Below are 23,002 nucleotides of genomic sequence, written 5' to 3'. Positions count from 1 at the left end.
ACTGCCGTTTTTGGCTTCTTCCTCAGTCGTTCCAGACAAACCTTGACGGAACAGCCCTTTTTCACACGTCTTAAGCCTTTCGGGGTTGAATAGATATCCTCCTTACTAAAATGAAGACTGCAGACATAGGTGCTCCCACAAAGAATTTTGAACGTGGCACCCACGTCTCTTCTGATCGCTGTAACCCAGCGAGCTCGCAATCCATCAACCGATGGAAAGTCATGGAAACTTAAATAAGAATGCATTGGCTTGTTGTTGGAACAATACAGGACACTACAGTGACATTTGCAACTTGATTGCGCCATGGTCTAGCTTCTCTCAATGGGAGTGGTAGAGAACCAGAAGTAAGACTCCACTGCCTCTGTCTACTTCCGCCCTCGGAATGCACAGCGTGAAAAGGGAGTACTGTTTATTCCATTGAATATGCATTCCTAAAGGTCAATATGCACATATCTGGGCTATTAACAACTGAAACCCTCTATTAATTGAATACATACATTCTACCCAATAATGTCTCTATAGTGTTCATAATTTATAAATAACTACACACTTTGTTTTGACCTATATTATTATCCACCCATCCATTATCTAACACGGGGGGTGCTGGAGCCTATCCCAGTGTGCATTGGACGAGAGGCAGGAATACACCCTGGACAGGTCGCCAGTCCATCACAGGACACACACACCATTCACTTGCACACTTATACCTTGGGGCAATTTAGACTCTCCAATCTAACCTGCATGTCTTGGTGGAGTGCCTGCATGTCATGGTGGAGTGCCTGGGTGGAAAACCAAGCTCACTGCACCACTTAAAAAATGTTTTATTCCAAAATAAGAAGTATAAACAGAGTATCATAATTGTATTAGCCCTTGATAAATAATGGAAACAATCAGCATTCGTAATGTCCTCAAACGTATTGTATGTTGCTGCTTTGTAACTTTAAAACTATCTCAAACATTTCAGTTTCGTTCTCTTTGGTGGTACCAATGGCGAGAAGCGGTAATTGCAGGTGTGTTTTTGGACCTCACTTCCCATAGATCCAACCGGATCCAACCAGTGTCGCCTGTCTGACGTCAGTCAGTTGGCACCTGGGCCACGCCAACTATAGCACTTTTATTATTCAGGCTACTATTTACTGAATAAAACATGGTTGTTATACAAGTAACGTTATGTACATACTCATTCATTGTCTAACATTAAGCTAACTTAAGCTGTCTTTACACTGCCGAGCCGGGTTAAAATGCTGTAGCAGACCTGGGGTAGAATTAGTGATGATCAATTTCCACAAACGTTCTTTATCCACCTTTTGCTCGGTATGAACATCTTTACACTGCAGAAAAGAATTTGCGGGATTCGCTGTGGCTCGTGCAATTATGTATCTCGTGCATCATCATCGTGAATGATTGTTGTGTGATATTTTTGAAACAACTGCCTTGTTTCTGGTTTTGCTAGCTAAACTGTTCAAGAATAAAGCTGAGCTGGGTGTTAAATTAGCAATCAGAATAAGAAGAATAAAACAAAAACAAAGGAGATTTCATCAAAAAAGGGCATCAAGGCTGAAGGAACATATGAGGAAGCGTAATAAAATAATAACAACGCTAATCCATACTGCCGTATTCTTTTATTTAATTTTCTCCGGCTTGACATCTTTACACAAAAATCAGACCCGGCTCTGCTCCACCTATACCCCAGCTTATATATTGATGAACTTGATGGCAATGTAAATAACGGTAACGTTAAGGCCAGTTAAGATCAATGAATCGCAACGAGACGAGACAATGATTCGCAATGAGACGGTTTTAGAATGTTGCAGAGAAAATTGCAGCGGTGTGAACTGGTTAGTTGCAGAGCCTCTGAAGCTGTTGCCTAGGGTCTCAAAAGACCCACCATGTCAAATCGCCAAGTCCAGTTTTAGAATGTTTACAATCAGACGTCTTGGAATTTTGCAAGTTGCATCCAGTCTCGTTGCGAATCATTGATCTGAACTGGCCTTTAGTTAGCTACATTGCAACGCTGCAACAAGGTAGCATTGCATTCGAGAGACGGTTTGCGAGGTCAGTACCGGTCGGTAGCGTTAGCTAGCGTTTTTTCTAATTGTTAGCTGACATTAGATTGTGTTAATTACATTAGCTAGCTAGCTAACGCAACGTTACCTGATATGAGAGATGGATACTGTGCGGAACATTGTCTAAACTAATGTTGTCTTTATTGACATGGTCCGGTAGCTAGCGTTAGCTGTGCAAATAGCTATGTAATTTAGTAACGTTACATTGTCATCAAATGTAAAACGAAATCTACATCAACAAATAATATGATCTCTCATGTTACACAAAAACTTTTTAGGGTTCCATAACTTCCCCAGCTTTAACGCTAGCAGACACCGGAAAAAACAGTACGCCTCTCACACACAAGTGAGTTGAAGAGCAAGCCTGTTCAGTTAGCTTCGCCTACCCTCTCTGGCGGACCAACCACTGATGGGTGATGGAAAACGCGTCACTATCTATGCTCCGCTTGTGATTTTTTCCCGGGAATGTCGCCACAGACACCCAGTTCTTTAATCATAAATTATAATAATAATAATAATAATATTAATTAATATAATAGGCTCAATCACCATTGTGTTACCTAATTAAGCGATAGTGACTTAACAGACATTTATTTCAATGAAAATCTTCGAGATTATTACTTTAAATAAAAATGACTAAAAATAAAAAATTTTCATAGTGCTCTGCACATGGATACATGGGGTGTAAAGGGATTTGTTTATTATATGTACACATGTAGTCAATACCACTACAAAGAACATTGAATTTGTCACCCTCTCCCACATAAACGTGTTTACATAACTCAAAGCTAGTCATAACTTATGTTGGCCAGCTCTATGTTTATTCATGCCAAATATTATAGCAGGCCTTCTGCCATTTGTTCACAAAAGTTAACAGATAGTAAACATTGACGTCAGTGTTGTGCAAGTTCACACTTCACAAGAGCAAGCTCAAAGTTCAGTTCACACAGATTAAAATGAACTAGTTCACGTTCATAGTTCACAATTTCGAATTTTGAACTAAGTTCACAGTCCCAAAAAATTAACCAGTTCATTTCTTCCGTTTTTTAAAAATTCTATTCTATTCTTTTTCAGTAGAACCTCCTCCTACCAATCCACCCCAAGCCCCCAATCATTGCCACTGCCCACTTCCCAAAGCCAAGAAAAAACAATGTGAGTATATGTTTTACTACTTAAACAATATTTCATATTATGCAGAAAGTGAAAAAAAAGAGGTGCAGTAGAAGTATAGTGTAGATGCAATGGAAATTTTATGTAGCCTAACTAGCCTAGTTATTATAGGCAGTGCTGTCATTTTAATGAATGGGTGTATGTATTTTACAATCAGCATTTATTTTAAGTTGCAAATATACAAGAACTTGTACATTTAGTAAAATTAACTTGACAGCTAAGTATAAATGTATCCTGTCTGGAGTGTGAGTATTCGTCAGCCTTTTCATACATTCATTTAAATGTCTTCCATGTGGCAAATGTTGTATTTGACACTGATATGACACAAAGATTGAATGACCTCCTTGTCTTCAGATGGTAAGGACCAAGTTACTTGAAATAATTTAGGAAACATTGTGTAGAAATGCTTTGGAATACAGCTTGCTTAATTTGTGTGAACTAAGACAGACAATATTGTTTCTTGTTACTTGACCTAAATTGATTTCACTACTTCTAATGGCAGGCCTAGTGTTTGAATTAATGACTTACAAACAGTGCTTTGTATGTGTGAGTAACTTGGGATTTGAACCCATGGCTGTCAGTTGTGCAGGGGTCCCATTGGCAAGCAAGCTACCCAGTGAGCTACTAGTGAAATAGCTGCTGAGGCAGCAATTTTATTATTATTATTTTTAAATGTGTGATGATGTAATTGGCAGGAAAAAGCTTTACTGAGTGGACATGTGACATTCGTGAATTCTGTCTGTTTACATGAGGTCAGAAAGTGCAAAAATGTACTTTTAAAGGGCTGAGAATCTGTGGTCATTGTGGTTATTTCTGTGGGAAACCCTGAAAAGTGCTGAACTCTCAGTGCTGTGTATGTATGGAGGATGCGGCCTTGTCAAGGTTTAACTTGGCAGGATGGCATTCCTTAATTTTTAGCTTTAGTCCAACTCAACAAAGTTTGGATAGACAGGATACAGTATTAACAAGGATGGAGCTGCTGACAGTGATCATTTTCATCGTCCATTTGAAAATTGAGTGTAACTTTTGTTAACGCTAACATTTGGCCAGAGTCTACATAACTGGCCTGCCTATAGGCTACTTAACACACAAACAAAGGTGGAGCAGCTGAAAACAATCTTTCAGTAAATTGTCTGTATTGATAACATAATGCTTATCATTATTCATGTAACATACATTTTAGTTTGACCAGAGCGGATAAGGCATCAGTACCTCCAGCAGGGGCTTTCACTGTAAGTTGATGATGATTTGGGCCTCCAAGTTTTTTTTTTTTGATTAATGATTTGTTTTCACTCCAACCAATGTCTTTTTTGCCTTTGCCCAGGTGTTCTGGTGAATTTAGAGCCTCTGTTTCCCCTGCATAAAATTAACAGTAGCGTATCTGCTGAGAAATAATTGTTCTGATGACAAATCAATAGCAAAAATACTTAAATTTCCAATTGCATTGTAACATTCAGAATTTTTCTTATTCAGTAGCCATCCCTGCATCATTATTCACTGATTTACATTCTCTACTGTGCCATATCCAGTTAATTGAAAAAAATTATTAGAAAGACCAATGTTATCTTAAAACCACGAAACCATGAATATTAATATGGAGGTGAAGCGGAAGTTTCATTAACGTGTACCCCTCTTTATTAAATAGAGCAGCATAAGCCAAATATAAGCAAAGTGTGTATCGTTAAAATGCCACGTTTTGTGTTTTTAGATTGCCATTCAGCATGAAGCAGTACTGGAAATGCCATTCAACGGGACTTACACTTCACCTCCCTATAAAAAATAACAACCGTTTGTTTGAAATCAGTAGCCTACGTGCAGTGCCGGGGAGAAATGCAGGGTAAATGGACACTGATTACAGCAGCACAGAACATTTTATTGTTCTGCACTGATGAACACCTCATAATTAGTCCCCATTTGTGTAATTAGTCACATGTCTGTGCTGGTTGCCTTAGCATTTCTTAACTCAAAGTGCATACAGGGACACCAGGAAGATACATTTAGTTTGACAGCCCAAATTTTCTAATTGTATTTATACCTGTTTTATTCTAAAAGGAATATACAGGTCTGTTTCAAAAAAGGTTGTGTTCTTCCCCCAAGTACACGTGAGCTAATTTTATCTAATATTTTTGCAATTCTAAGCTTTGTTTATTTCCTTCCATCAAATTACATTGTCCATAGAAGCAAATTATGCCGTTTGAAAGTGATGGCCCCAACTGTTGCACTGAATTATCAGACGACCAGGGCAGGAACATAAAAGGGGCAATCTGGGCAGGAAGCTGGTAGGGTACACGCCTGTCTCTTTTACTTCTTTGTCAGATGGGAAATTGTTTTCTTCAAAATTACGCGCTAACCCTGAGCATACAGGGCATAGAATCAGATTTGATTCCTGCTATCCAGGAAGATGTGTTTATGGTGAAGAGCTTTGGGAATGACTGGCTGACTGCCCTTATATTCCCATAAAGCTATGGGCTGTTTTCCAGATTATATCCAGCAGTTACACACAAAGGCAACGCTACAAACAACTACAACCATTTTTCAACAGCTTTACTACCAAAGACAAAGAACGCACCATGGCACATTACAATTGTTATAAGTTACAGTGCAACATCTGTAAGTTTGTTTACCTTTTAATGGGCCTGCCATGTTCATTTTTGTTAATTCAAAAATACATCAAGTAAAATTTGGCCTGTTTGTTGCTTAATGTTTCTGAAATATCGAACACATCCTAATCAAAAATCTAATTTTATCTATATTGCACATTTCATACAGGAAGTAACTCAATCTGTATGCTTAAGTCCAAATAATAATATACATTCTGTACACAATCATAGAATTGACCAATATACAGTTTGAGGTCAAAAGTTTACATACACTTATGCTAAAGATATTCAAATTCAGTTTTTCATAACTCTGCACATTTCATGTTACCATACATTTCTTTTCTTTTCAAGTCGATTAGGGCATATATGGTAGGTTATTGTAAAACAATCGATTAGAGAGAAATTTATTTCAGTTTTAATTTACTATATCAGAATTACAGTGGGTCAAAAGTTTGCATACACTTTGTTAGTATTTGGTGGCATTGCCTTTTAATTTCTTAACTTGAATCAAACGCTTGGGATAGCCTTCCACAAGCTCCTCACAATTGTATTTAAGCCATTTTGTTACAACTTTGGAGGTATGCTTAGGGTCATTGTCCTGCTGGAAGACCCAGTTGTGACAAAGTTTTGACTTTCTAGCTGATGTCTTGAGGTTTTGCTTCAGTATATCAAGATAATCCACCTTCCTCATGATGCCATCTATTTTCTGAAGTGCACCAGTCCCTTTTCTAGCAAAACACCCCCACATCATGATGCTGCCACCTCCATGCTTCACAGCTGGGATGGTGTTCTGTGTGGCACATCTTAAAAAGGATGTGAGCCATTAGAACAATCGGGGACAGGTGTGTTTAAATGTTCCCGTGCTGTATGTGGAGGATTTTCCATGGTCCTGAATGAGCTTCCCCTGGTGCTGTCGGCTCTCTCCCTGATACTAAAATGGGAGAGCATATCACAGGGAAAATACCAGTCGCCAATAATCCGGCCCAACAGACGGGGGTGATGATGGGCTCTCGTCACTGTGGAGTGCCGAATGTGTATTGAAGCACCACAATATGGGTCACAAATTAAAGGAAAAACCAGCATAAAGTGTCTCAGTCAGGTGTTGGGTCACCAGAACAGCTTCAATGCACCTTCAATGTGGCATAGATTCTACAAATATCTGGAACTCTACTGGAGCGATGGAACACCATTCTTCCAAAACATATTTCCACATTTGGTGTTTTGATGATGGTGGTGGAGAGTGCTGCCTAACATGTAGGTCCAAAATGTCCCATAGGTGTTCAATTGGGTTGAGTTTTGGTGACTGCAAAGGCCATAGCATATGATACACATCATTTTCATACTCATCAAATCATTCAGTGACCTATCATGCCCAGGGCATGGGGGCATTGTCATCCAGGAAGAAACCACTCCCATCAGGTTAGAAATGTTTCATCATAGGATAAAGGTGATCACTCAGAATAGTGACCCTTCCCTCTAAGGCATATGTGTCAAACCCAAGGCCCGCGGGCCACATCCGGCCCGTGAATGAATTATCTTTGGCCCGCATGATAAAATCTATTTACTATTAGAGCTGGCCCGCGGTATATCGCACGCATAACCATAATACTACAAGTCACACAATGCACTGCCCGTGCGTCGGCACGTCAATCACGGGCCCGCGAACGTGCCCCTCACTCGTTCATCAGCAATCTTACGGTGTTACACACCACCTGTGTCAACTTTCAACATCCCTCTCCCCAAAAAATGGCTAAACGAAAGGTGGACTTTGAAAACCCCTGTTTTCAAGACAGGTGGGAGGCAGAGTATATGTTCGCGGATGTAAAGGGCAAAGCTGTGTGTCTTCTGTGCGGAGACAGTGTGGCTGTAATGAGAGAATACAACATAAGAATTCACTATGAAACGAAGCACCACGACAGATACAAGCATCTGGACACGACACAAAAGCTGCAGAAGGTAGAAAAGTTTAAAAGAAGTCTGGTGTCACAGCAGGCTATGTTCACAAAAGCCAAATCACAAAGCGAGGCTGCTGTTAAGGCCAGTTTTATTGTGGCAGCAGAGGTTGCAAAATCAGCCCGGCCCTTTACCGAGGGGGAATTTGTCAAAAACTGCATGATTAAAGTTTGTGACGCCGTGTGCCCAGAAAAAAGGCAAGCATTTTCAAATGTGATCCTGAGCCGAAACACCGTTGCTGACCGTGTGCGTCAGCTTGCTGCCAATCTCCAACAACAGCTTGTGAGAAAGGGAAAAAATTTAATCGCATACTCCCTTGCTTTGGATGAGAGCACCGACACTTCTGATACTGCCCAGCTGTCAATTTTCATCCGTGGAGTGGACTCAAGCCTGTGCGTAACAGAAGAGTTTTTGGGATTACACTCAATGCATGGCACAACTACAGGGAAAGATCTCTTTGAAGAGGTGTCCAGTTGTGTAGATAAAATGGGACTGCTGTGGGATAAACTTGTGGGACTGACAACAGATGGAGCGCCTGCGATGTGCGGTCAAAAGAGTGGATTGGTGGGGAGAATCCGAGAAAAGATGCGGGAGGAAAACGTTACAAGTGAGCTGACAGCTTATCACTGCATCATACACCAGGAATCGTTGTGTGGCAAAGCCTTGAAAATGGAACATGTGATGAGCGTCATAACATGAGCGGTTAACTTTATCAGAGCCAAAGGTTTAAATCACCGCCAGTTCAAGTCTTTTCTGGAGGAGTTAAGTTCAGAATATGGTGACTTGCCCTATCACACAGAGGTGCGATGGCTAAGCCAGAGAAAGGTGCTGGAACGATTTTTTGAGTTGCGTGAGGAGATCTGTGAGTTCTTGGAAAGCAAAGGGAAAGACGCAACAGAGCTCCGAAATAAAAAGTTTCTGTGTGAAGTGGCGTTTCTGTGTGACATCACGAGCCACCTGAATGCGCTCAACCTGCAGCTTCAGGGGCGGGGCCGTGTCATCACTGACATGTACGCTACAGTGAAGGCTTTTAAAACCAAGCTGCGCCTGTGGGAGATGCAGATGCTGCAGGAAAACTTGAGCCATTTTCCGTGCTGCCAAACAATGAAAGAGCAGGTCGCTTCCACCGTTTTCCCAACTACACAGTTTGCTGAAAAACTCGGCATACTTGGTGCCGACTACACACGGCGATTTGCCGATTTCGAAGCCAAAAAAAGCAGGCTTGAACTGCTCAGTAATCCATTTGCAGTTGACGTGGAAAGCGCACCATCAAACCTCCAAATGGAGCTGATTGAGCTCCAATGTAGTGACACACTGAAGGCAAAATATGAGTCTATGGGCGCTGCAGAGTTTCCACGTTTCATCCACGACACAATGCCCCAGCTGCGCTCCCAGGCTGCTAAAATGCCCTCTATGTTTGGCAGCACATACTTGTGTGAACAACTGTTCTCTTTGATGAAGATAAACAAAAATTCACACAGGAGTCGTCTTACTGATGAACACCTTCACTCAATCCTGAGGATTTCTTCAGCTCAGAGCCTGACCCCAGACATTGATGAACTTTTATCCAAGATGAGACACCAAGCATCTGGCTCAGACAAGTGAGCATCACAGAGCAGCAAACGGTGCTTTGACGCATTTTCAGTTTTTAATGCAGTTTCATTTTTGCATTTTTTTTTCTCTTGCTACTACAGGACATTTGATTTTTCTTTGAAGTAAATTACTTTTGGCTGTTGTTTGCCTGTAGAAAATGTTTTCACTTGAAATTACTCTGGAAAAACTTCAGATAGAGCCATACGAAATTAATAAAACTGATTTTATTTATTATTTAAATTTTTATTTCATTTATTTCATAATTAATGTTGTTTTATAGGTAATGATCTATAGGCCTTGTTAGTTCCAGGTTCAATATGTGCAATAAGGTCATTTCAATAAGTTTTCAATAAACATTGAACCCGTCCGGCCCTCGACTAGTAGCAATTTTTTAATTTCGGCCCACTGTGTATTTGAGTTTGACACCCCTGCTCTAAGGGGACAAGTGGACCCAAACCATGCAAGGAAAATGCCTCTCACAGCATAACACAGGCGTACCCCCGTTCTGTAGGGGTCAAGCATTCACCCCTTTACCATTCTCTTGGTGTACGCCACACATGCATTCACCCACTGGTCGAGTATATGGTGAAGAATGACTCATCTAACCATATAACTTTATACACATCCCTGTACACCAGTGCCTATGGTTTTTGCACCACTGAACTCTAAAATTTGCATTTATTCAAACCATTCAGTGACCCCTTCACGTGTGTGTGCGTGTGTGTTTGTGTGTGTGTGTGTGTGTGAGTTTGCATGTGTGTGCATGCATGGGATAGCAAAATACAAGTTTCAGTTGGTCAAAGACTTCAGCTGCATCACTTCACACTTTCCTGTGAAATTCCATTGTAAGTTTTGATAACTAGGAGTGCTGAGAATGGGCTGGCTTATTATTTATTTATTTATTAGTTGTTGTAGTATATTTAGTAAATATTGTGCTTCAAGAATGAGCACCTATATGTAAAAATTTGTGTCACTGTTTTGGTACTGCCTGACGCTTTGCCTCATTTCACACTGCCACTGTTTGTATATGCAAATTACAGGGGTACTTACAACTGGTTCTCCCTCCATCCCCTTCCCCTGACAGTTTGGCACAAGTAGGTCAGAGGGCACAGCAAGGGGAAACCAAGCAGTTTGATTGTTAGTGTGTGATATAGAAACCATTATGAATAGGTTGTTTTGCACAGAAGGTCTCCAAAAGAACACCTTTTGACTGAAATACACGCCACGTATGGAAGTCCAAATATGAGAAAATTTAATAAATAAATTGATAATTAACTAAATAAGCAAGAGATTATTAAATAGATTAATATATTAAAAAATAAATATCTATTAAATTATTTAAATAATTTCTTATTTATTGCACAACATTTTTATTTGTTTTCACGTTGGCTCTTTTATTAATTTCAGTGCATATTTACTGCTACATGTATTTATTGCAAGGCATATTTATTTACACTTGTATTTATGTCATTGTGTATTTATTACTGAACGACTCAGCCTGTCAGTCACCAGGGAAGGGACGGGGTCAGTTATAGTCACAGAGACTGAGCAAGAAAAGGCCATGCCCCCACGATGGGGGAAAACAATGTCATACTTTATAAGATTTACAAGATTATGAAAATGCTAAAAGTTGTGTGGTGGGCTGTAGAAATAACAAAGCCAATAATACTGGTTTTAGGTTTTATGTCCTCTCATGAGTAAACACCAAGCCAATTAGGAGAAAAAAGTGGATTCATACCATTAGACACGACTTTAAAACCCTTTCCAGACTAATATATTTCCAGACTGATAGATTATAACTTTTTTTTCTCCTCTCTTCTGGAATATCCTACGATTATGGCATAATATGGTAAATAAATAAAATAATATTTAAAAAATGTGTTTTGTGTTTACTCTAGTTTCCCTTTGTCTAATATTACATTTTGTCCAAAGACCTGAAACCATTTAGTGTGATAAATATGCAATAACAGAGTAAATCAGGAAGGAAACAAATATTTTTTCACAGCACTGTACATAATTAGAAAACAAGTGGTTTCTTAATCTCTTGATTTTATCTGTTAAAGCTGTGACTTATTTGAATCTCCTTACTTTACATGGGAATAGAACATGATAATTGACCGTTTCATTTTGATTGTTATTATTATTATGCACTCGTAATAATATGCATTTGACAAAATCTTACATCTGATGTGCTGGAATTGCAGAACCAAACAAAATTCATGTTGCAATTAAACAGAGTCCTCCATATACCTCAGAAATGTATTTCTCAATACAGGCAAAAAGTGTCAGATCACATTCTGGACCGGATCCACACAGACTGCCAACTATGTCTAGACACTTTTGCTTGCCATCTTTTGCTGTGGGAAGTAGGGCACAGTCTGTGCATATTGTTCCATAGCACAGATAGCAGACAGGTTAATAATGCCTATTACGTGGGCATTGGCACAGTAATGTGCTTGTAATTTTTGCCTACAATATCTGTATGGTTTGGTAGCAGTGACAAAACAGTATACAGCAATGTAGTATTGATACAAAAAATCTACTTTCTGTACATTTATTTTCTCACAAAAATATGCTTATATTTCAATTATTTATTATCTTATTATATTATCTATTATTTTGGATTTTGAGCCATGAAATTTGTAGATGTTAAGTATAGTAAGCAACTCAAATTAAATTCAGCTATTCAGTTTTCCGCAATCGATTTAAAGCAGTCACTAAGATTGATTGACAATGTTGCCATGGAAGTTTCTCCAGACCCATAGTTACAGTGTTAACACAATTGCTTTATTTGTTTATAAGATGAAAACATACCTCCTCTTTTGTTTTCTTTGATATGACCCGAAACCAGTCTCCTATCATACTGAGCACAGCGGCAAAGTAAGCCAGACCAACCAGGATCCAGAACCACACCACAGGCTTATAATAGTCCAGGTACTCAATTTCTGACCCTCCTAGAAGTAGAAAAACAGTTTTGCAAAAGTAGCTGTAGATTAAGGCATCAAAACGAAACAAAACAAAACAGTACTGCATTTCAAACCTAAAAAATAAAACCCATTCTTACCTGCGACAAAATCACCAAATCCAATTGTTGTTAAGGTGATTACAACAAAATAAATGGACTCCAGTGCACTCCATCCCTCTATGTGTTTGAAGATAACTGCTGGAAGGCTTACAAACAACAGGCACCCAAAAAGGATGAACAGCAGTGTAGATATCACACGGATTTTGGTTTGGCTCACATTCCATTTCTGCAAAAGAATCAGAAACATGCGAGCACACCTCAATGAACAGTCCTGTCACATTCTTACATTTTACACCACTGCCTGATATATTAACAGTTTTCATCCATCACAGAATCACAGCGGGATTAAATGGGATGATCAAGCCCCATTTGTGAGAAATATATTACCAGCATCTGTGCACATTCTGCTATTGTAATCTTTTTACTGTTTTGCCATGACAATCAAAACAGGATTGTGAATGAAATTAGTTGGAATATTCAGCAAGCTGAGACAATACATGAATATTGTTCTTCCTATTATAGATTCATTTTAATATCTGCTTATATGAGGTCATCAAACACATGGTTACATTCCTTCCACTACTGATGGTTCACCTGGTGAATTATTGCCACTGGTGCCAGCACTGCATTGGGGAAAATCTTAGGTATTAGCATAAATACAATTTGTGCATATGTCACAACTTAAATACTCACAGTACGCATAAAACTTATTTGCTTGATGAAAGTCAACTGCTTTGTGTAGCTCTTCCTGGAATTTTTTGGAGCTTGATTGTGTCTTCTCTACCGTCACCATTGTAAATGAGCAGAATGAAGAATACTGTCAAATGTTTGTTTCCTAATGTTAGCTATAGCTAGCTATCTGCATCTTGTTTGTCAAATGTGTACCTCAGAAGAGAAAAAATTCCTGCCACTCCCATACTGAACTGTTGCTGAAAAAGGTCACTGATTGTTTCTCAAGACTAACAAGAGGCCTAATAGGCTATATGCACAACTTCCACATTCAGCCAAACAGGCTTGCTTACTTCCAGTCAAAGCGGAAGCCAGCGAAGTTAATGGAAAAGAGATGGCAGAGGCACCTGTTTTCATTTGCCCAAATTAACTGTGAACGAGGTTTACCGATTAACCCGATTTACAAGAAAAAGTCATTAGAAAGGGCTTTAAATTCTGTTTTGTCATATATATACGATTACGAAGGTAGCTAAATGTGTTTTAACATTAATTGGTTATACCCCAGTAGAATGAGAGTACTTATTCTCAATCAGGGTCAGGGGATAGAAGGCAAAATGTAAACATTTATTACGTATATAAAAATGCCCCGCCAAGGCATAACTTGGCTGGATGGCATACCTGCCATCCTAATAGGCAAAATATCGGTAACACCCTGTACCTAGTTATGTACAAAAAAGTCCTTGTTATCCTCCGGGGGCTATTTTTTCTGTGCCAGCAAATATGTTGGAAGTCGCCCAGCGCTTGCATTAGCCGCTACGGGGGCTTGTATCACCAATAGCAATTAATGGACTTTACTGACATCATATTGTAGAAGTGTCCTGCCTTGTGTATTTATGGTATGAGAGAATGGTTTCTATCAGTCTTTCTAGCAATCTGTACACATTCACAGTTGTTAAGTGGTTACTGTGGTGATGTTTCCGCGGTTGCATTTTATCATCGCGATTAAGGAATCTTTGTGTTTAATGTAGTCTTAGCAAAATGTATTTGCATGTAGCTAGATGATTTCTGTTAATTCAGACAGTTTAATGTGTATTTTTGCAGAGCTTGCATTTTAATAGGTAGCGGTGTTCAGTCTACTGGAATAAATATGGAATATATATGTTAGCGTTTTTTTCTTGGAGAGATGAAAACTTACAGAGAAGTTGAACCTTCCTGACATATGCATTGCAGAATTTATGTTCTCTTATGTTTTTTGGAACTTGAAAGGTTTTGAAAAGGCCATTTTTAGATTTGTCATAATTAACTGAATTAATGAATCAAATCTTTTTCAATTTAATACATTTTGCTATTTTTAAAATTTGTATGTCTTATTAAAAAATCTGAAATTTTCCTGTCATGTTTTTCTGAATAGACCACCCAGTAACCGGAAGTAAACGAGCCTGTGTTCCGCTTTTGTGACGTCACAACGTGCATAGAGCCTATTCTTTTGATTAATTGTTTGGATATATGTAGAAAAATAATTTGGTTGATAATTAGCTTGGTAAATAGAATTTAATTGCTTTTTAGGATGTGTTTGTGTCAGTGTACCTGCTATAAGCTATATATATATATATATATATATATATATATGCATATTTTTGACACCTTAATTTTTTTAAAAATTGTACATGGCAATAATCACATATGACTTGGAAGTTACAATTGGCCAGAAAATAAATAATTTTGAAAGCATCTATGATGATACATGATGCAAACTAGCTGATTGAGCATTCATATAAAACAAGTAAAAACTGTTTACGAATTACTCACAACAAACATCTTCTCTACTTTGGCAATTCCTTTCCCAAAAATTGTTCCCAACTGGTCCCCGACTCCCGCCAGCAGGAACCCAAAGAGGGGGATGCCCAGCAAAGCATAGATTATGCAGAATATCCTTCCCCCTTCTGTGTGAGGTGAGATATTTCCAAAGCCTGGCAAGGCAAGAAAGATGATTAATATCATGAGTAATTTACTTTATTATTTACACATCTGGTCAAAGTATCACCATTCCTTTTGGGATAAATGTCAAGTATTTTGTATTGGCTACTTGTTTTCCAAAAGTTTTTGAGGAATAATAATGATTTCTTTTTCGAAGTTTTCAAATAGAAGTAAAATTACGTGCAATGTGGCTGCCATATTCTGTCAAATGTGTCAAATGACCCTGTCAGGGCATTTCAGATTATCTAAGATGTTGCATGCTGTCTCATATTCAATATTTAGAAGAGCGAGATGCAGCCGAGGTAATGGACTAACAATAGGTTGAAGGCCAGAGAACCCTGGTATGGCTTAGTTAACCACCCATTGGGGTGGGTTCCAACTAGCAGTAAGCATTTCAGTTCTTTTCAGAGATTCAATGATTCAGTTCACTATGCATAGTAATTTGTTAATTCATTTTTTGTCTGTTTGGACGTTCAATTTGAAAGGAAATCGACATTTGAGTGATGATCCAGTCACCCTCTACAGGTGGTTGGAGCGAAATAGATCTAAATAGAAATAAAGAACCTTCCACACACATGTTCCTTGCATGTTTAACTCGTTACTACCACACTGAAAAGTGCTAATACTTCACATTAGTGGTCTTAAAGCACTCTGGACTGGAATTTCTATTTTTAAAGAAATTAATTTGGCCTACTTTCATTTTACTTTGGTCCTAAACGATAGCACTAACATGAAGATTACATTTCCCTGATCACATTCACCAATCCCTCACAATCAATCAAATGATACAAAGCTCCAGGGTAGATCTACTGTTAAGCATGGTTAAGTTTGTGTGTACCTCTCCCCAGACAAGCCAGCTAACATATGGGCAGCTCATATTTGGGCACCCCAGACATTTGGGAGCCCCAGACATTTGACTCTTATAACTTACTCTTATGTTTTTGATATTCATTAGCAGACCACAACACACCTCTGTTACTCTCAGTACAGTCAATCTAGATTGCTGTTGGATTCCGTCAAGCGTGCGGGGTGGGGTGGGGGGTGGGGTGTTCACTTGGTAAAATCCTTCTTACATTACATTCTGAAATGTTCAGTTGCCATTCCATTTAAAATTAATTAAAAAGTGGTGTTAAGCCCAACTGCAATTAATGTTATGTTAATGTTGCTATTTTGTAAGCTAGTTTTATTACCAATGTTGAGTGGCATCTTTGATGAGAGTTAGTAGGTATTGTCATGGAAGAGAGGATTATGTGAAATATATTTCTGAATCCAGTGGTTTTAACTACTAACACCCTCTCTGAATACGGAACACAAGTACGGTTAAAACACCTTACTCACCTCACCTTTAAAGGATTAACATGGTAGTTGGTCACACTTTCTAGGTTTTATGTGCTATTTGCACAAGAGGCATTGAAGAAACACGATGAGAGAACGGTAAGCAACCCCACTACTTTTCTAATGTTGGGCATCATTGATTACTGTCTCACCAATGATGACATATAACAACCCATTTATATTCTCATTGTTTTGCTCATAATATATAGTTACATACATTTTCTAAGTATATTTGTAGTTGTCATACATTGTTTTTATCATGATCTCCATGCCTGATAAGTTAGCTAACCTTAGCTAGCAAGCAAACTAACTTACTGTCATAGCTGACGTTACCGGATTTATTGTTTGTTTATTAAACGCTAGCTATCTAGATAAACTAACGAGAAATAGCTAAAATTACCAATGATTTTTTAAAAGCTGGCGGTTTGGATAATGTTAGCTAACTGTCTTTATCTAGCATGTTAGCTAGCTGAGTTAGCTAGCTAGCTAGATATATAATGTAGAGTTAGGTTAGCTAGCTAGCTCTCAATGGCTCACTTTATTTTTAACAGCTCGATTTATTTTTAGTTTATATAGCACTAACATTAAGATAAGATAGACTTTATTAATCCCCAGGTGGGGAAATTTGGGTGTTACAGCAGCAGATAAAAACGGCATATCACACATAGACATAAAAGACATAAAAAGTGCTTTTAGTGATTTTCTTTAACAATAAAGATTAAAAAAAAAAAAAAAAATTAATTAATAAATAAATAAATAAATTTTAAAAAGTGCTTTTTTAGTGCAGCAGGAAAGTCCTCTAAAAGGTATGGCTGTCATTATGCAGTCTGATGGCGGTTGGCACAAAGGAACGCCTTAGGTGCTCCGTCTTGCACCTGGGGTGGATGAGCCTATGGCAGAAGGAGCTCCCCATCCGCCACAACTCCTCATGTAGGGGGTGGGAGGGATTGCTCAGGATGGCACTGATCTTCCCCTTCATCCTCCTCTCTCCTACTACCTCCAAACTGTCCATTTCAGTGCCCACAACGGAGCTGGCCTTCCTCACCAGCTTATTGAGCCTGCTTGATTCACATGCTTTGGTAGCACCACCCCAGCATGCCACCGCGAATAATAGTGTGCTGGCCACTATTGATTCATAGAACATCCGCAGTAGCCTGCTGCACACATTGAACGATCTGAGCCTGCTGAGGAAGAACAGTCTGCTCTGCCCTTTCCTGTAGATGGCCTCGGTGTTGTCCGACCAGTTCAGTTTATTGTTTAGCTGCACCCCCAAGAACTTGTACGAGTCCACCATCTCCACCTCTACTCCCCGGATGCTAATGGGAGCCTCTTCTTCCGCCGGAAGTCCACCACCAGCTCCTTGGTCTTATTAATGTTGAGCTGTAGGTGGTTCTTCTCCGACCATCTGACAAAGCTCCCCACCACACCTCTGTACTCCTCCTCATTGTCATCGCTGCTGTGACAGGCTGCCGTCACACAGGCGCCATCTTCCTCATCTAGTTAGCTAGCTAAAATGACCAACAATTTTAAAAAGCTAACATTAGCTGTTTGGATAATTAACTTAATCCAGCAAGCTAGACTAGCTTGACAGAAGTCAGTGTCCTGTTCTCCTGCATTTTCTCTCATGCTCAAAACCCATTTTACCTGTGCGGTAACGTTAGCTAGGTTAGTACTAGATAGATAACGTTACCGGTAATGTTATGTCATTTATGTGTTAGAGTGATGTATTTTCTAGATTGGCGCAAAAAGAGCTATGCTTTTACTAATATATTTATATCTTCTTTTTTGCAGGTCAATACACATTTCCAGCACTCATAGTTAGCTCAGCCCGCTGCAGGCTATTCTCTGTACTGACCCTGCGGTGGTGGAATGAACTTCCCGCTGCTGTCAGAACTGCTGAAACCCGCTCAATCTTCTGTTGCAGACTGAAAACTCACCTATTCAAACAGCATCTTCTATATATTTATAAAAAAATAAAATACTAACCCCCTTTCTCCCAACAGGTTTCTGCACGTAGCTATGCTCTCAAGTTACCCACTTGACTGTAGCACTCTGTGTAAATAATGTCTAAGATTGTTAACTAGACTTGATATTATCACTTGGCTTATTTCGATGCACCGACTTGGAAGTCGCTTTGGATTAAAAGTGTCTGCTAAATGACTAAAATGTAAATGTCAATTGAAGGGCTATTCTCTTTCTACTGTGCTTTGACTTGACATGTAATGTAAATTAAATTTGAACTTCATTACTACACATTTGAAATAAAGAATGTTATTTATAAAAGTTATCAAACAAACCAGAGTGTAACATATAGCATTTATTGGGTTTTTTTTTCCAACACCAAATAATGACAAGTTCTGCAAAATATTCAGACATGGGAAAGTTGTTTAATTAATTTACTATGATGTAATAAAAAATATTTAAATCAATTACTGGAGTGGTATTCAGCACCAGCCCTAGAATACCCCCTAATAGATTGTTTGTGTTCCAACCTAGGACTAACACTTGCTTCAATGACTACACCATTCAGCTATCTCTTGATTAGTTGAAGCAGGTCTGTAATCTCCATGTCTGTTACCTTCCAGGTTCTGCTCTATATAATGTTACATTCAGTCTAATTAACATTTAAAATCAACCAGCGATTTGTAGCTACCTCCGAGTTGATACAACCCTGTTGTGTTCGTTTATCCTGTGTGAGCATACTGAGTCATATACAATGTCGTTCAAAGTAGAAGTGGTAATTATTTAATACCTGATTGCCTAATAGCAACGCTAATCTAATGATGTTTACTGTCGATTTACACATTGAAGACCCTCTTATGAAAACAATGGCATGTTTGCAAAATTGAGGTCAGTCAGATTGCAGTGATAGCTCATTATAAATCATATTTGGGGACCCATGGATAACTCGTGACCCATAGTTTGTGCCGCAGGCTTACAGGTAAGACAATACAAATATTTGACTAACGTTAGGTTCACTTAAATTAGAGTGCCTTTTAAGGACTATTAGACTATTTCTGGTTATATTCATTTAACTAGCTAGCTAACGTTACCTAGCTAGGTAGTTTGCTTTCATAAGGTAATGTTATCGATAACTAGTTTTCTTTCATAAGGACGTTAAAGTTGTGGTTTTATCTTAACTTGGCTAGCTAGCTAGCAAAAATTATTATTGGATATAAGTCAACGTCCTTACCGTAGCTATCTATCAATACTTGATATAGTTAACTAGCTTGTGAAAATTCAGTCCCACAAAATGAGCGCATATCATGGAGGTAGCTATGGTAACGGGGCACGGTCTGTCAATCATAGCTAACTGACGGTTCTCATTACCACGCCCAGACAGTTTGGGTGAACTTTTATAGTGGTAAATTTAGGCTTAGAAAAATACATTTTAAAATACATTTAAACAGGGGCGTCATGCAAGCCAAAATTCTGGAGAGGGGCACAATTAGAGCGGGGGGCATGGGGGTCCTTCCCCAGAAAAAAAGAAAATGGCACAATTATTATTACTATTATTATTATCATCATCATGTTGTTGTTGTGAGAATCATCATTAGGCTATTCACTTATCTTTACCTGCTTCACACAGATCAGCAACTTTAACTGCCTGATCATCATCATCATCCCTTGATTGGTCTGAAATGGTCATATGAAAGAGGGAACAAATCTTTCAATTAAATCTGCACACATTTCCATGAAGGAAAAATAGCCTATCGCCATAAATCTCATCTAAGATAACCTTCCTCTTGCACTATCAACCTCCTGACTGAGATCAGGGCTGGGGCTTTCTGTTGTTTTTTTAAAGACTGACAAGATTTTCCTCTGCATCTTGACCTGGAGATATCAAATGGAATTCAGTGTTTTGCTAACTATAACCTGTGATAATGGTGGTAAAAACTATCAGCTCACTGCCATATGATTCACAAAGCTCTCCTTTACCAATATTAAATAGGATGCTATGCTATCACAAGTCACGACTAGCTGGCGAGCCAGAAGGCTAAACAACCGGATTGAGGGATGACTATTAACTTTAGTTGGTACTAGCCAACTATTTTGCTAAGCAAACTATTCCTATATTTCTCAAATGCAATTAAGTATGTATAACTAATTGCATTTCACTTTCACACGTTTGAAAAAGGGATTGATGCTCTACTAACCACTTCAGCAACACACCGTTAAGCTGTAGCCTACATCTCCTCCAGCATTGATGCGCAACAGAGCTTTTAGTCTCCAACAGAGTGCTGTGTGCGTGCGTACCTGCTGTTGCGAACCAATTTCATCCTGCAACTTTTGGAAGAAACCAATACCATAGGGAAAGGGGGTGTGTGACTTTTTGAGGTATGATTTATGACATAATTAGGCTAGAAGAATACGTTTGACTCATAATATAAAATGATCATAACTACATCAGTTTCTCCAGCGACCCAAATATCACATCGTCATAAAAACACAAGATGCACTGTGTAAATAACTCAAGTTTAGGGATGCTTGAAGGTATATTTTCCTCACTTCACAGAGCTGCAGCAGGAGTTAAGCTAGTTCTGTCCATCTGCAGCCATTGATAGAGCTAAGCCAGTTAGCATGCAGCCCATATTGTCTAATATCCTCGTACTGGACACAGAGGGACACACACAATTGCTATCAGTCTTCTCATATGAATCAGGGTAAGAAAGCTAAAAAGCAAAAGTGCTCTGGTTGTTGGCTTTGGGAAGAATCCTCCATCTATGATCCCTGCACCTCTGGCTCAAACCTAAATGGCTCTATTGTGGTATCAGGGTCAGCAAATCTTCTACAGACTCATCAGAGTCGTCAGACTCACTGATAATGTCCTTAGATTCTAAATCAAATATTTAAATTCTGTCCATTTCAGTTATCTTTCCAGCCAAATGCCTTCCATTTCGGTCATCAGCCTAAATGTAAAATATCAGAGTTGTTTAGGTTCCATCTATGATGTCACAAATAATGACACAAGTCATTTTCTGGTGTGACTTCAAATGTTTCCATCAGGTGTGATCCATCAAATTTTGGTCCATACAAACATCAATTTCAGCTTAATTTTAATGAAAAACGTCTACACTAAAAAGAACTGGTCCAATATCTTTGGGAGATGCCGTTATGTGGTGCTTACCCTTTAACTTTGACACCTAGTGTGATTTTGATGATTTTTCACTATTTTTTTTTTTTTTTTACAGATTGAACAGGCTTATCTAATAGATAACCCCATTTTTTCACAAGGCTTGTCCCTGTCTGGAAATGTCAAGTTTTGGCCAGGATATGATCAATCAATTAGTTGGTATGCCCTATTATTTGAGGGGGGAAAAAATCATTTTTGCTTGTTAAAAAAATGCATTCACTTGACTGTATCACCTAAGCCAAAAGTGTCAGCTCAAGTCAAATCTTACATTTTAAGAATAGGTTGTATGAAGTATGAATATACTTTGGAGGGTTTCCCCCAGGAAAGTTGTTAGGCCCGGTGGCAAGTATCTATTGACAGGGCCCGGTGCGGGCCGGTGACCAAGTGTCTTTTTTGACGGGGGCCCGGCGCGGGCCAGCGACAGACTGATGGCAGCATGAAGGTAGGGCCCTATAGTTTCTGTGATAACAGAATCACGGACGGAACGCGGAATTGAGAATGTAAAAAAGCTATAACACAGATTCCAAGCTGACTGGAGATTTGAAAATATGACTACGTAATGTGAATGTTGTTATAAATAAGTCATTTATTCAACACTCATTTTAAAAAATCAACAACTACTTACAGAGGGCCTGCACCTCAACCGAAGCGTTTTTTACCCAAAGATGGTATTTCTAGATATAGCCGAATTTTGCCGCTGTGTTAACACATTTCTTTGCCGGTAAGGCGCTCTTCACCGTAAGATGAAATTTTAGAATTTTTCCGATATTACTTGTGTCGAAAGTGCTGGGAGGGAAACAACGATGGATTTACTCTGTAGCCACATCTGTCCAAAATGTAAACAAGTCAGGCAGTTTTCACGGTCGAGAAAATTTTTATGACAGCGTTGTCGTGGACATCAATGTCATCAAGCTAACGTTATTAATAAACAAGTGAAGTTGTTATTTCGTTGGCGATTAATAAGTCATGTAATGTTACAATATATCGAACGTTACATTCATGCTACTAGTTTAACGTTACCTACGCACTGTTTAATTAATATAAAAAGAATGTACTTACCAACGAGATGAAGTGATAACGCAGTTTGTAACGAGGTTAGTTAGCCTACTAAATAAGAAATGGTAGCTTGCTAGGTAACGTTAGCTTGTGATAGTTGGAAGCGTGTTGAATGCAGAGACTGCAAAAAGGTTGAATGCCACTCCACGCACAATGAGGGTAAAGAACGCTGATCTCAGACCTGCTGTTTTCCTATTGCGTTCACGTTTTAACCAACAGATGTCGCTGGTGAGCTTTTCAACCGAGCCACCCCATTGTAACTGGAGTTTAAAAACATCTTAAAAATACATTTTTTTAAAAATTCCCCGATGCTTAGGCCCGGCGGGGGGTCAACTTAGGCACGGCGGTGCCACCGGGCTTGCAATACACTGGCGGAAACCCTGCTTTGACAGAGTCATGTCAATAGAACATACCATTGCTTATA

At 38.9% G+C, this 23,002-nt stretch overlaps 1 protein-coding gene across 1 annotated transcript in view; it reads right to left on the bottom strand.

Moving 5' to 3' along the window:
• Window positions 1-23,002, bottom strand: part of LOC118229346 (potassium channel subfamily K member 2-like) — a 103,624-nt gene that overhangs the window by 20,075 nt on the left and 60,547 nt on the right. The window contains exons 4-6 of the mRNA XM_035421241.1: window positions 14,886-15,046; window positions 12,447-12,633; window positions 12,197-12,336 (exon numbers count right to left, since the gene is read on the bottom strand). Of these exons, the coding sequence (XP_035277132.1) occupies window positions 12,197-12,336; window positions 12,447-12,633; window positions 14,886-15,046 (488 nt within the window). The remainder of the gene's footprint in view (window positions 1-12,196; window positions 12,337-12,446; window positions 12,634-14,885; window positions 15,047-23,002) is intronic.

This window comes from Anguilla anguilla, chromosome 6 (assembly GCF_013347855.1).
Source record: "Anguilla anguilla isolate fAngAng1 chromosome 6, fAngAng1.pri, whole genome shotgun sequence".
In the NCBI taxonomy this organism is placed as follows: Eukaryota; Metazoa; Chordata; class Actinopteri; order Anguilliformes; family Anguillidae; genus Anguilla; species Anguilla anguilla.
Note: the sequence above shows the minus strand (reverse complement) of the source record. Positions and strands in the feature narration are given on the sequence as shown.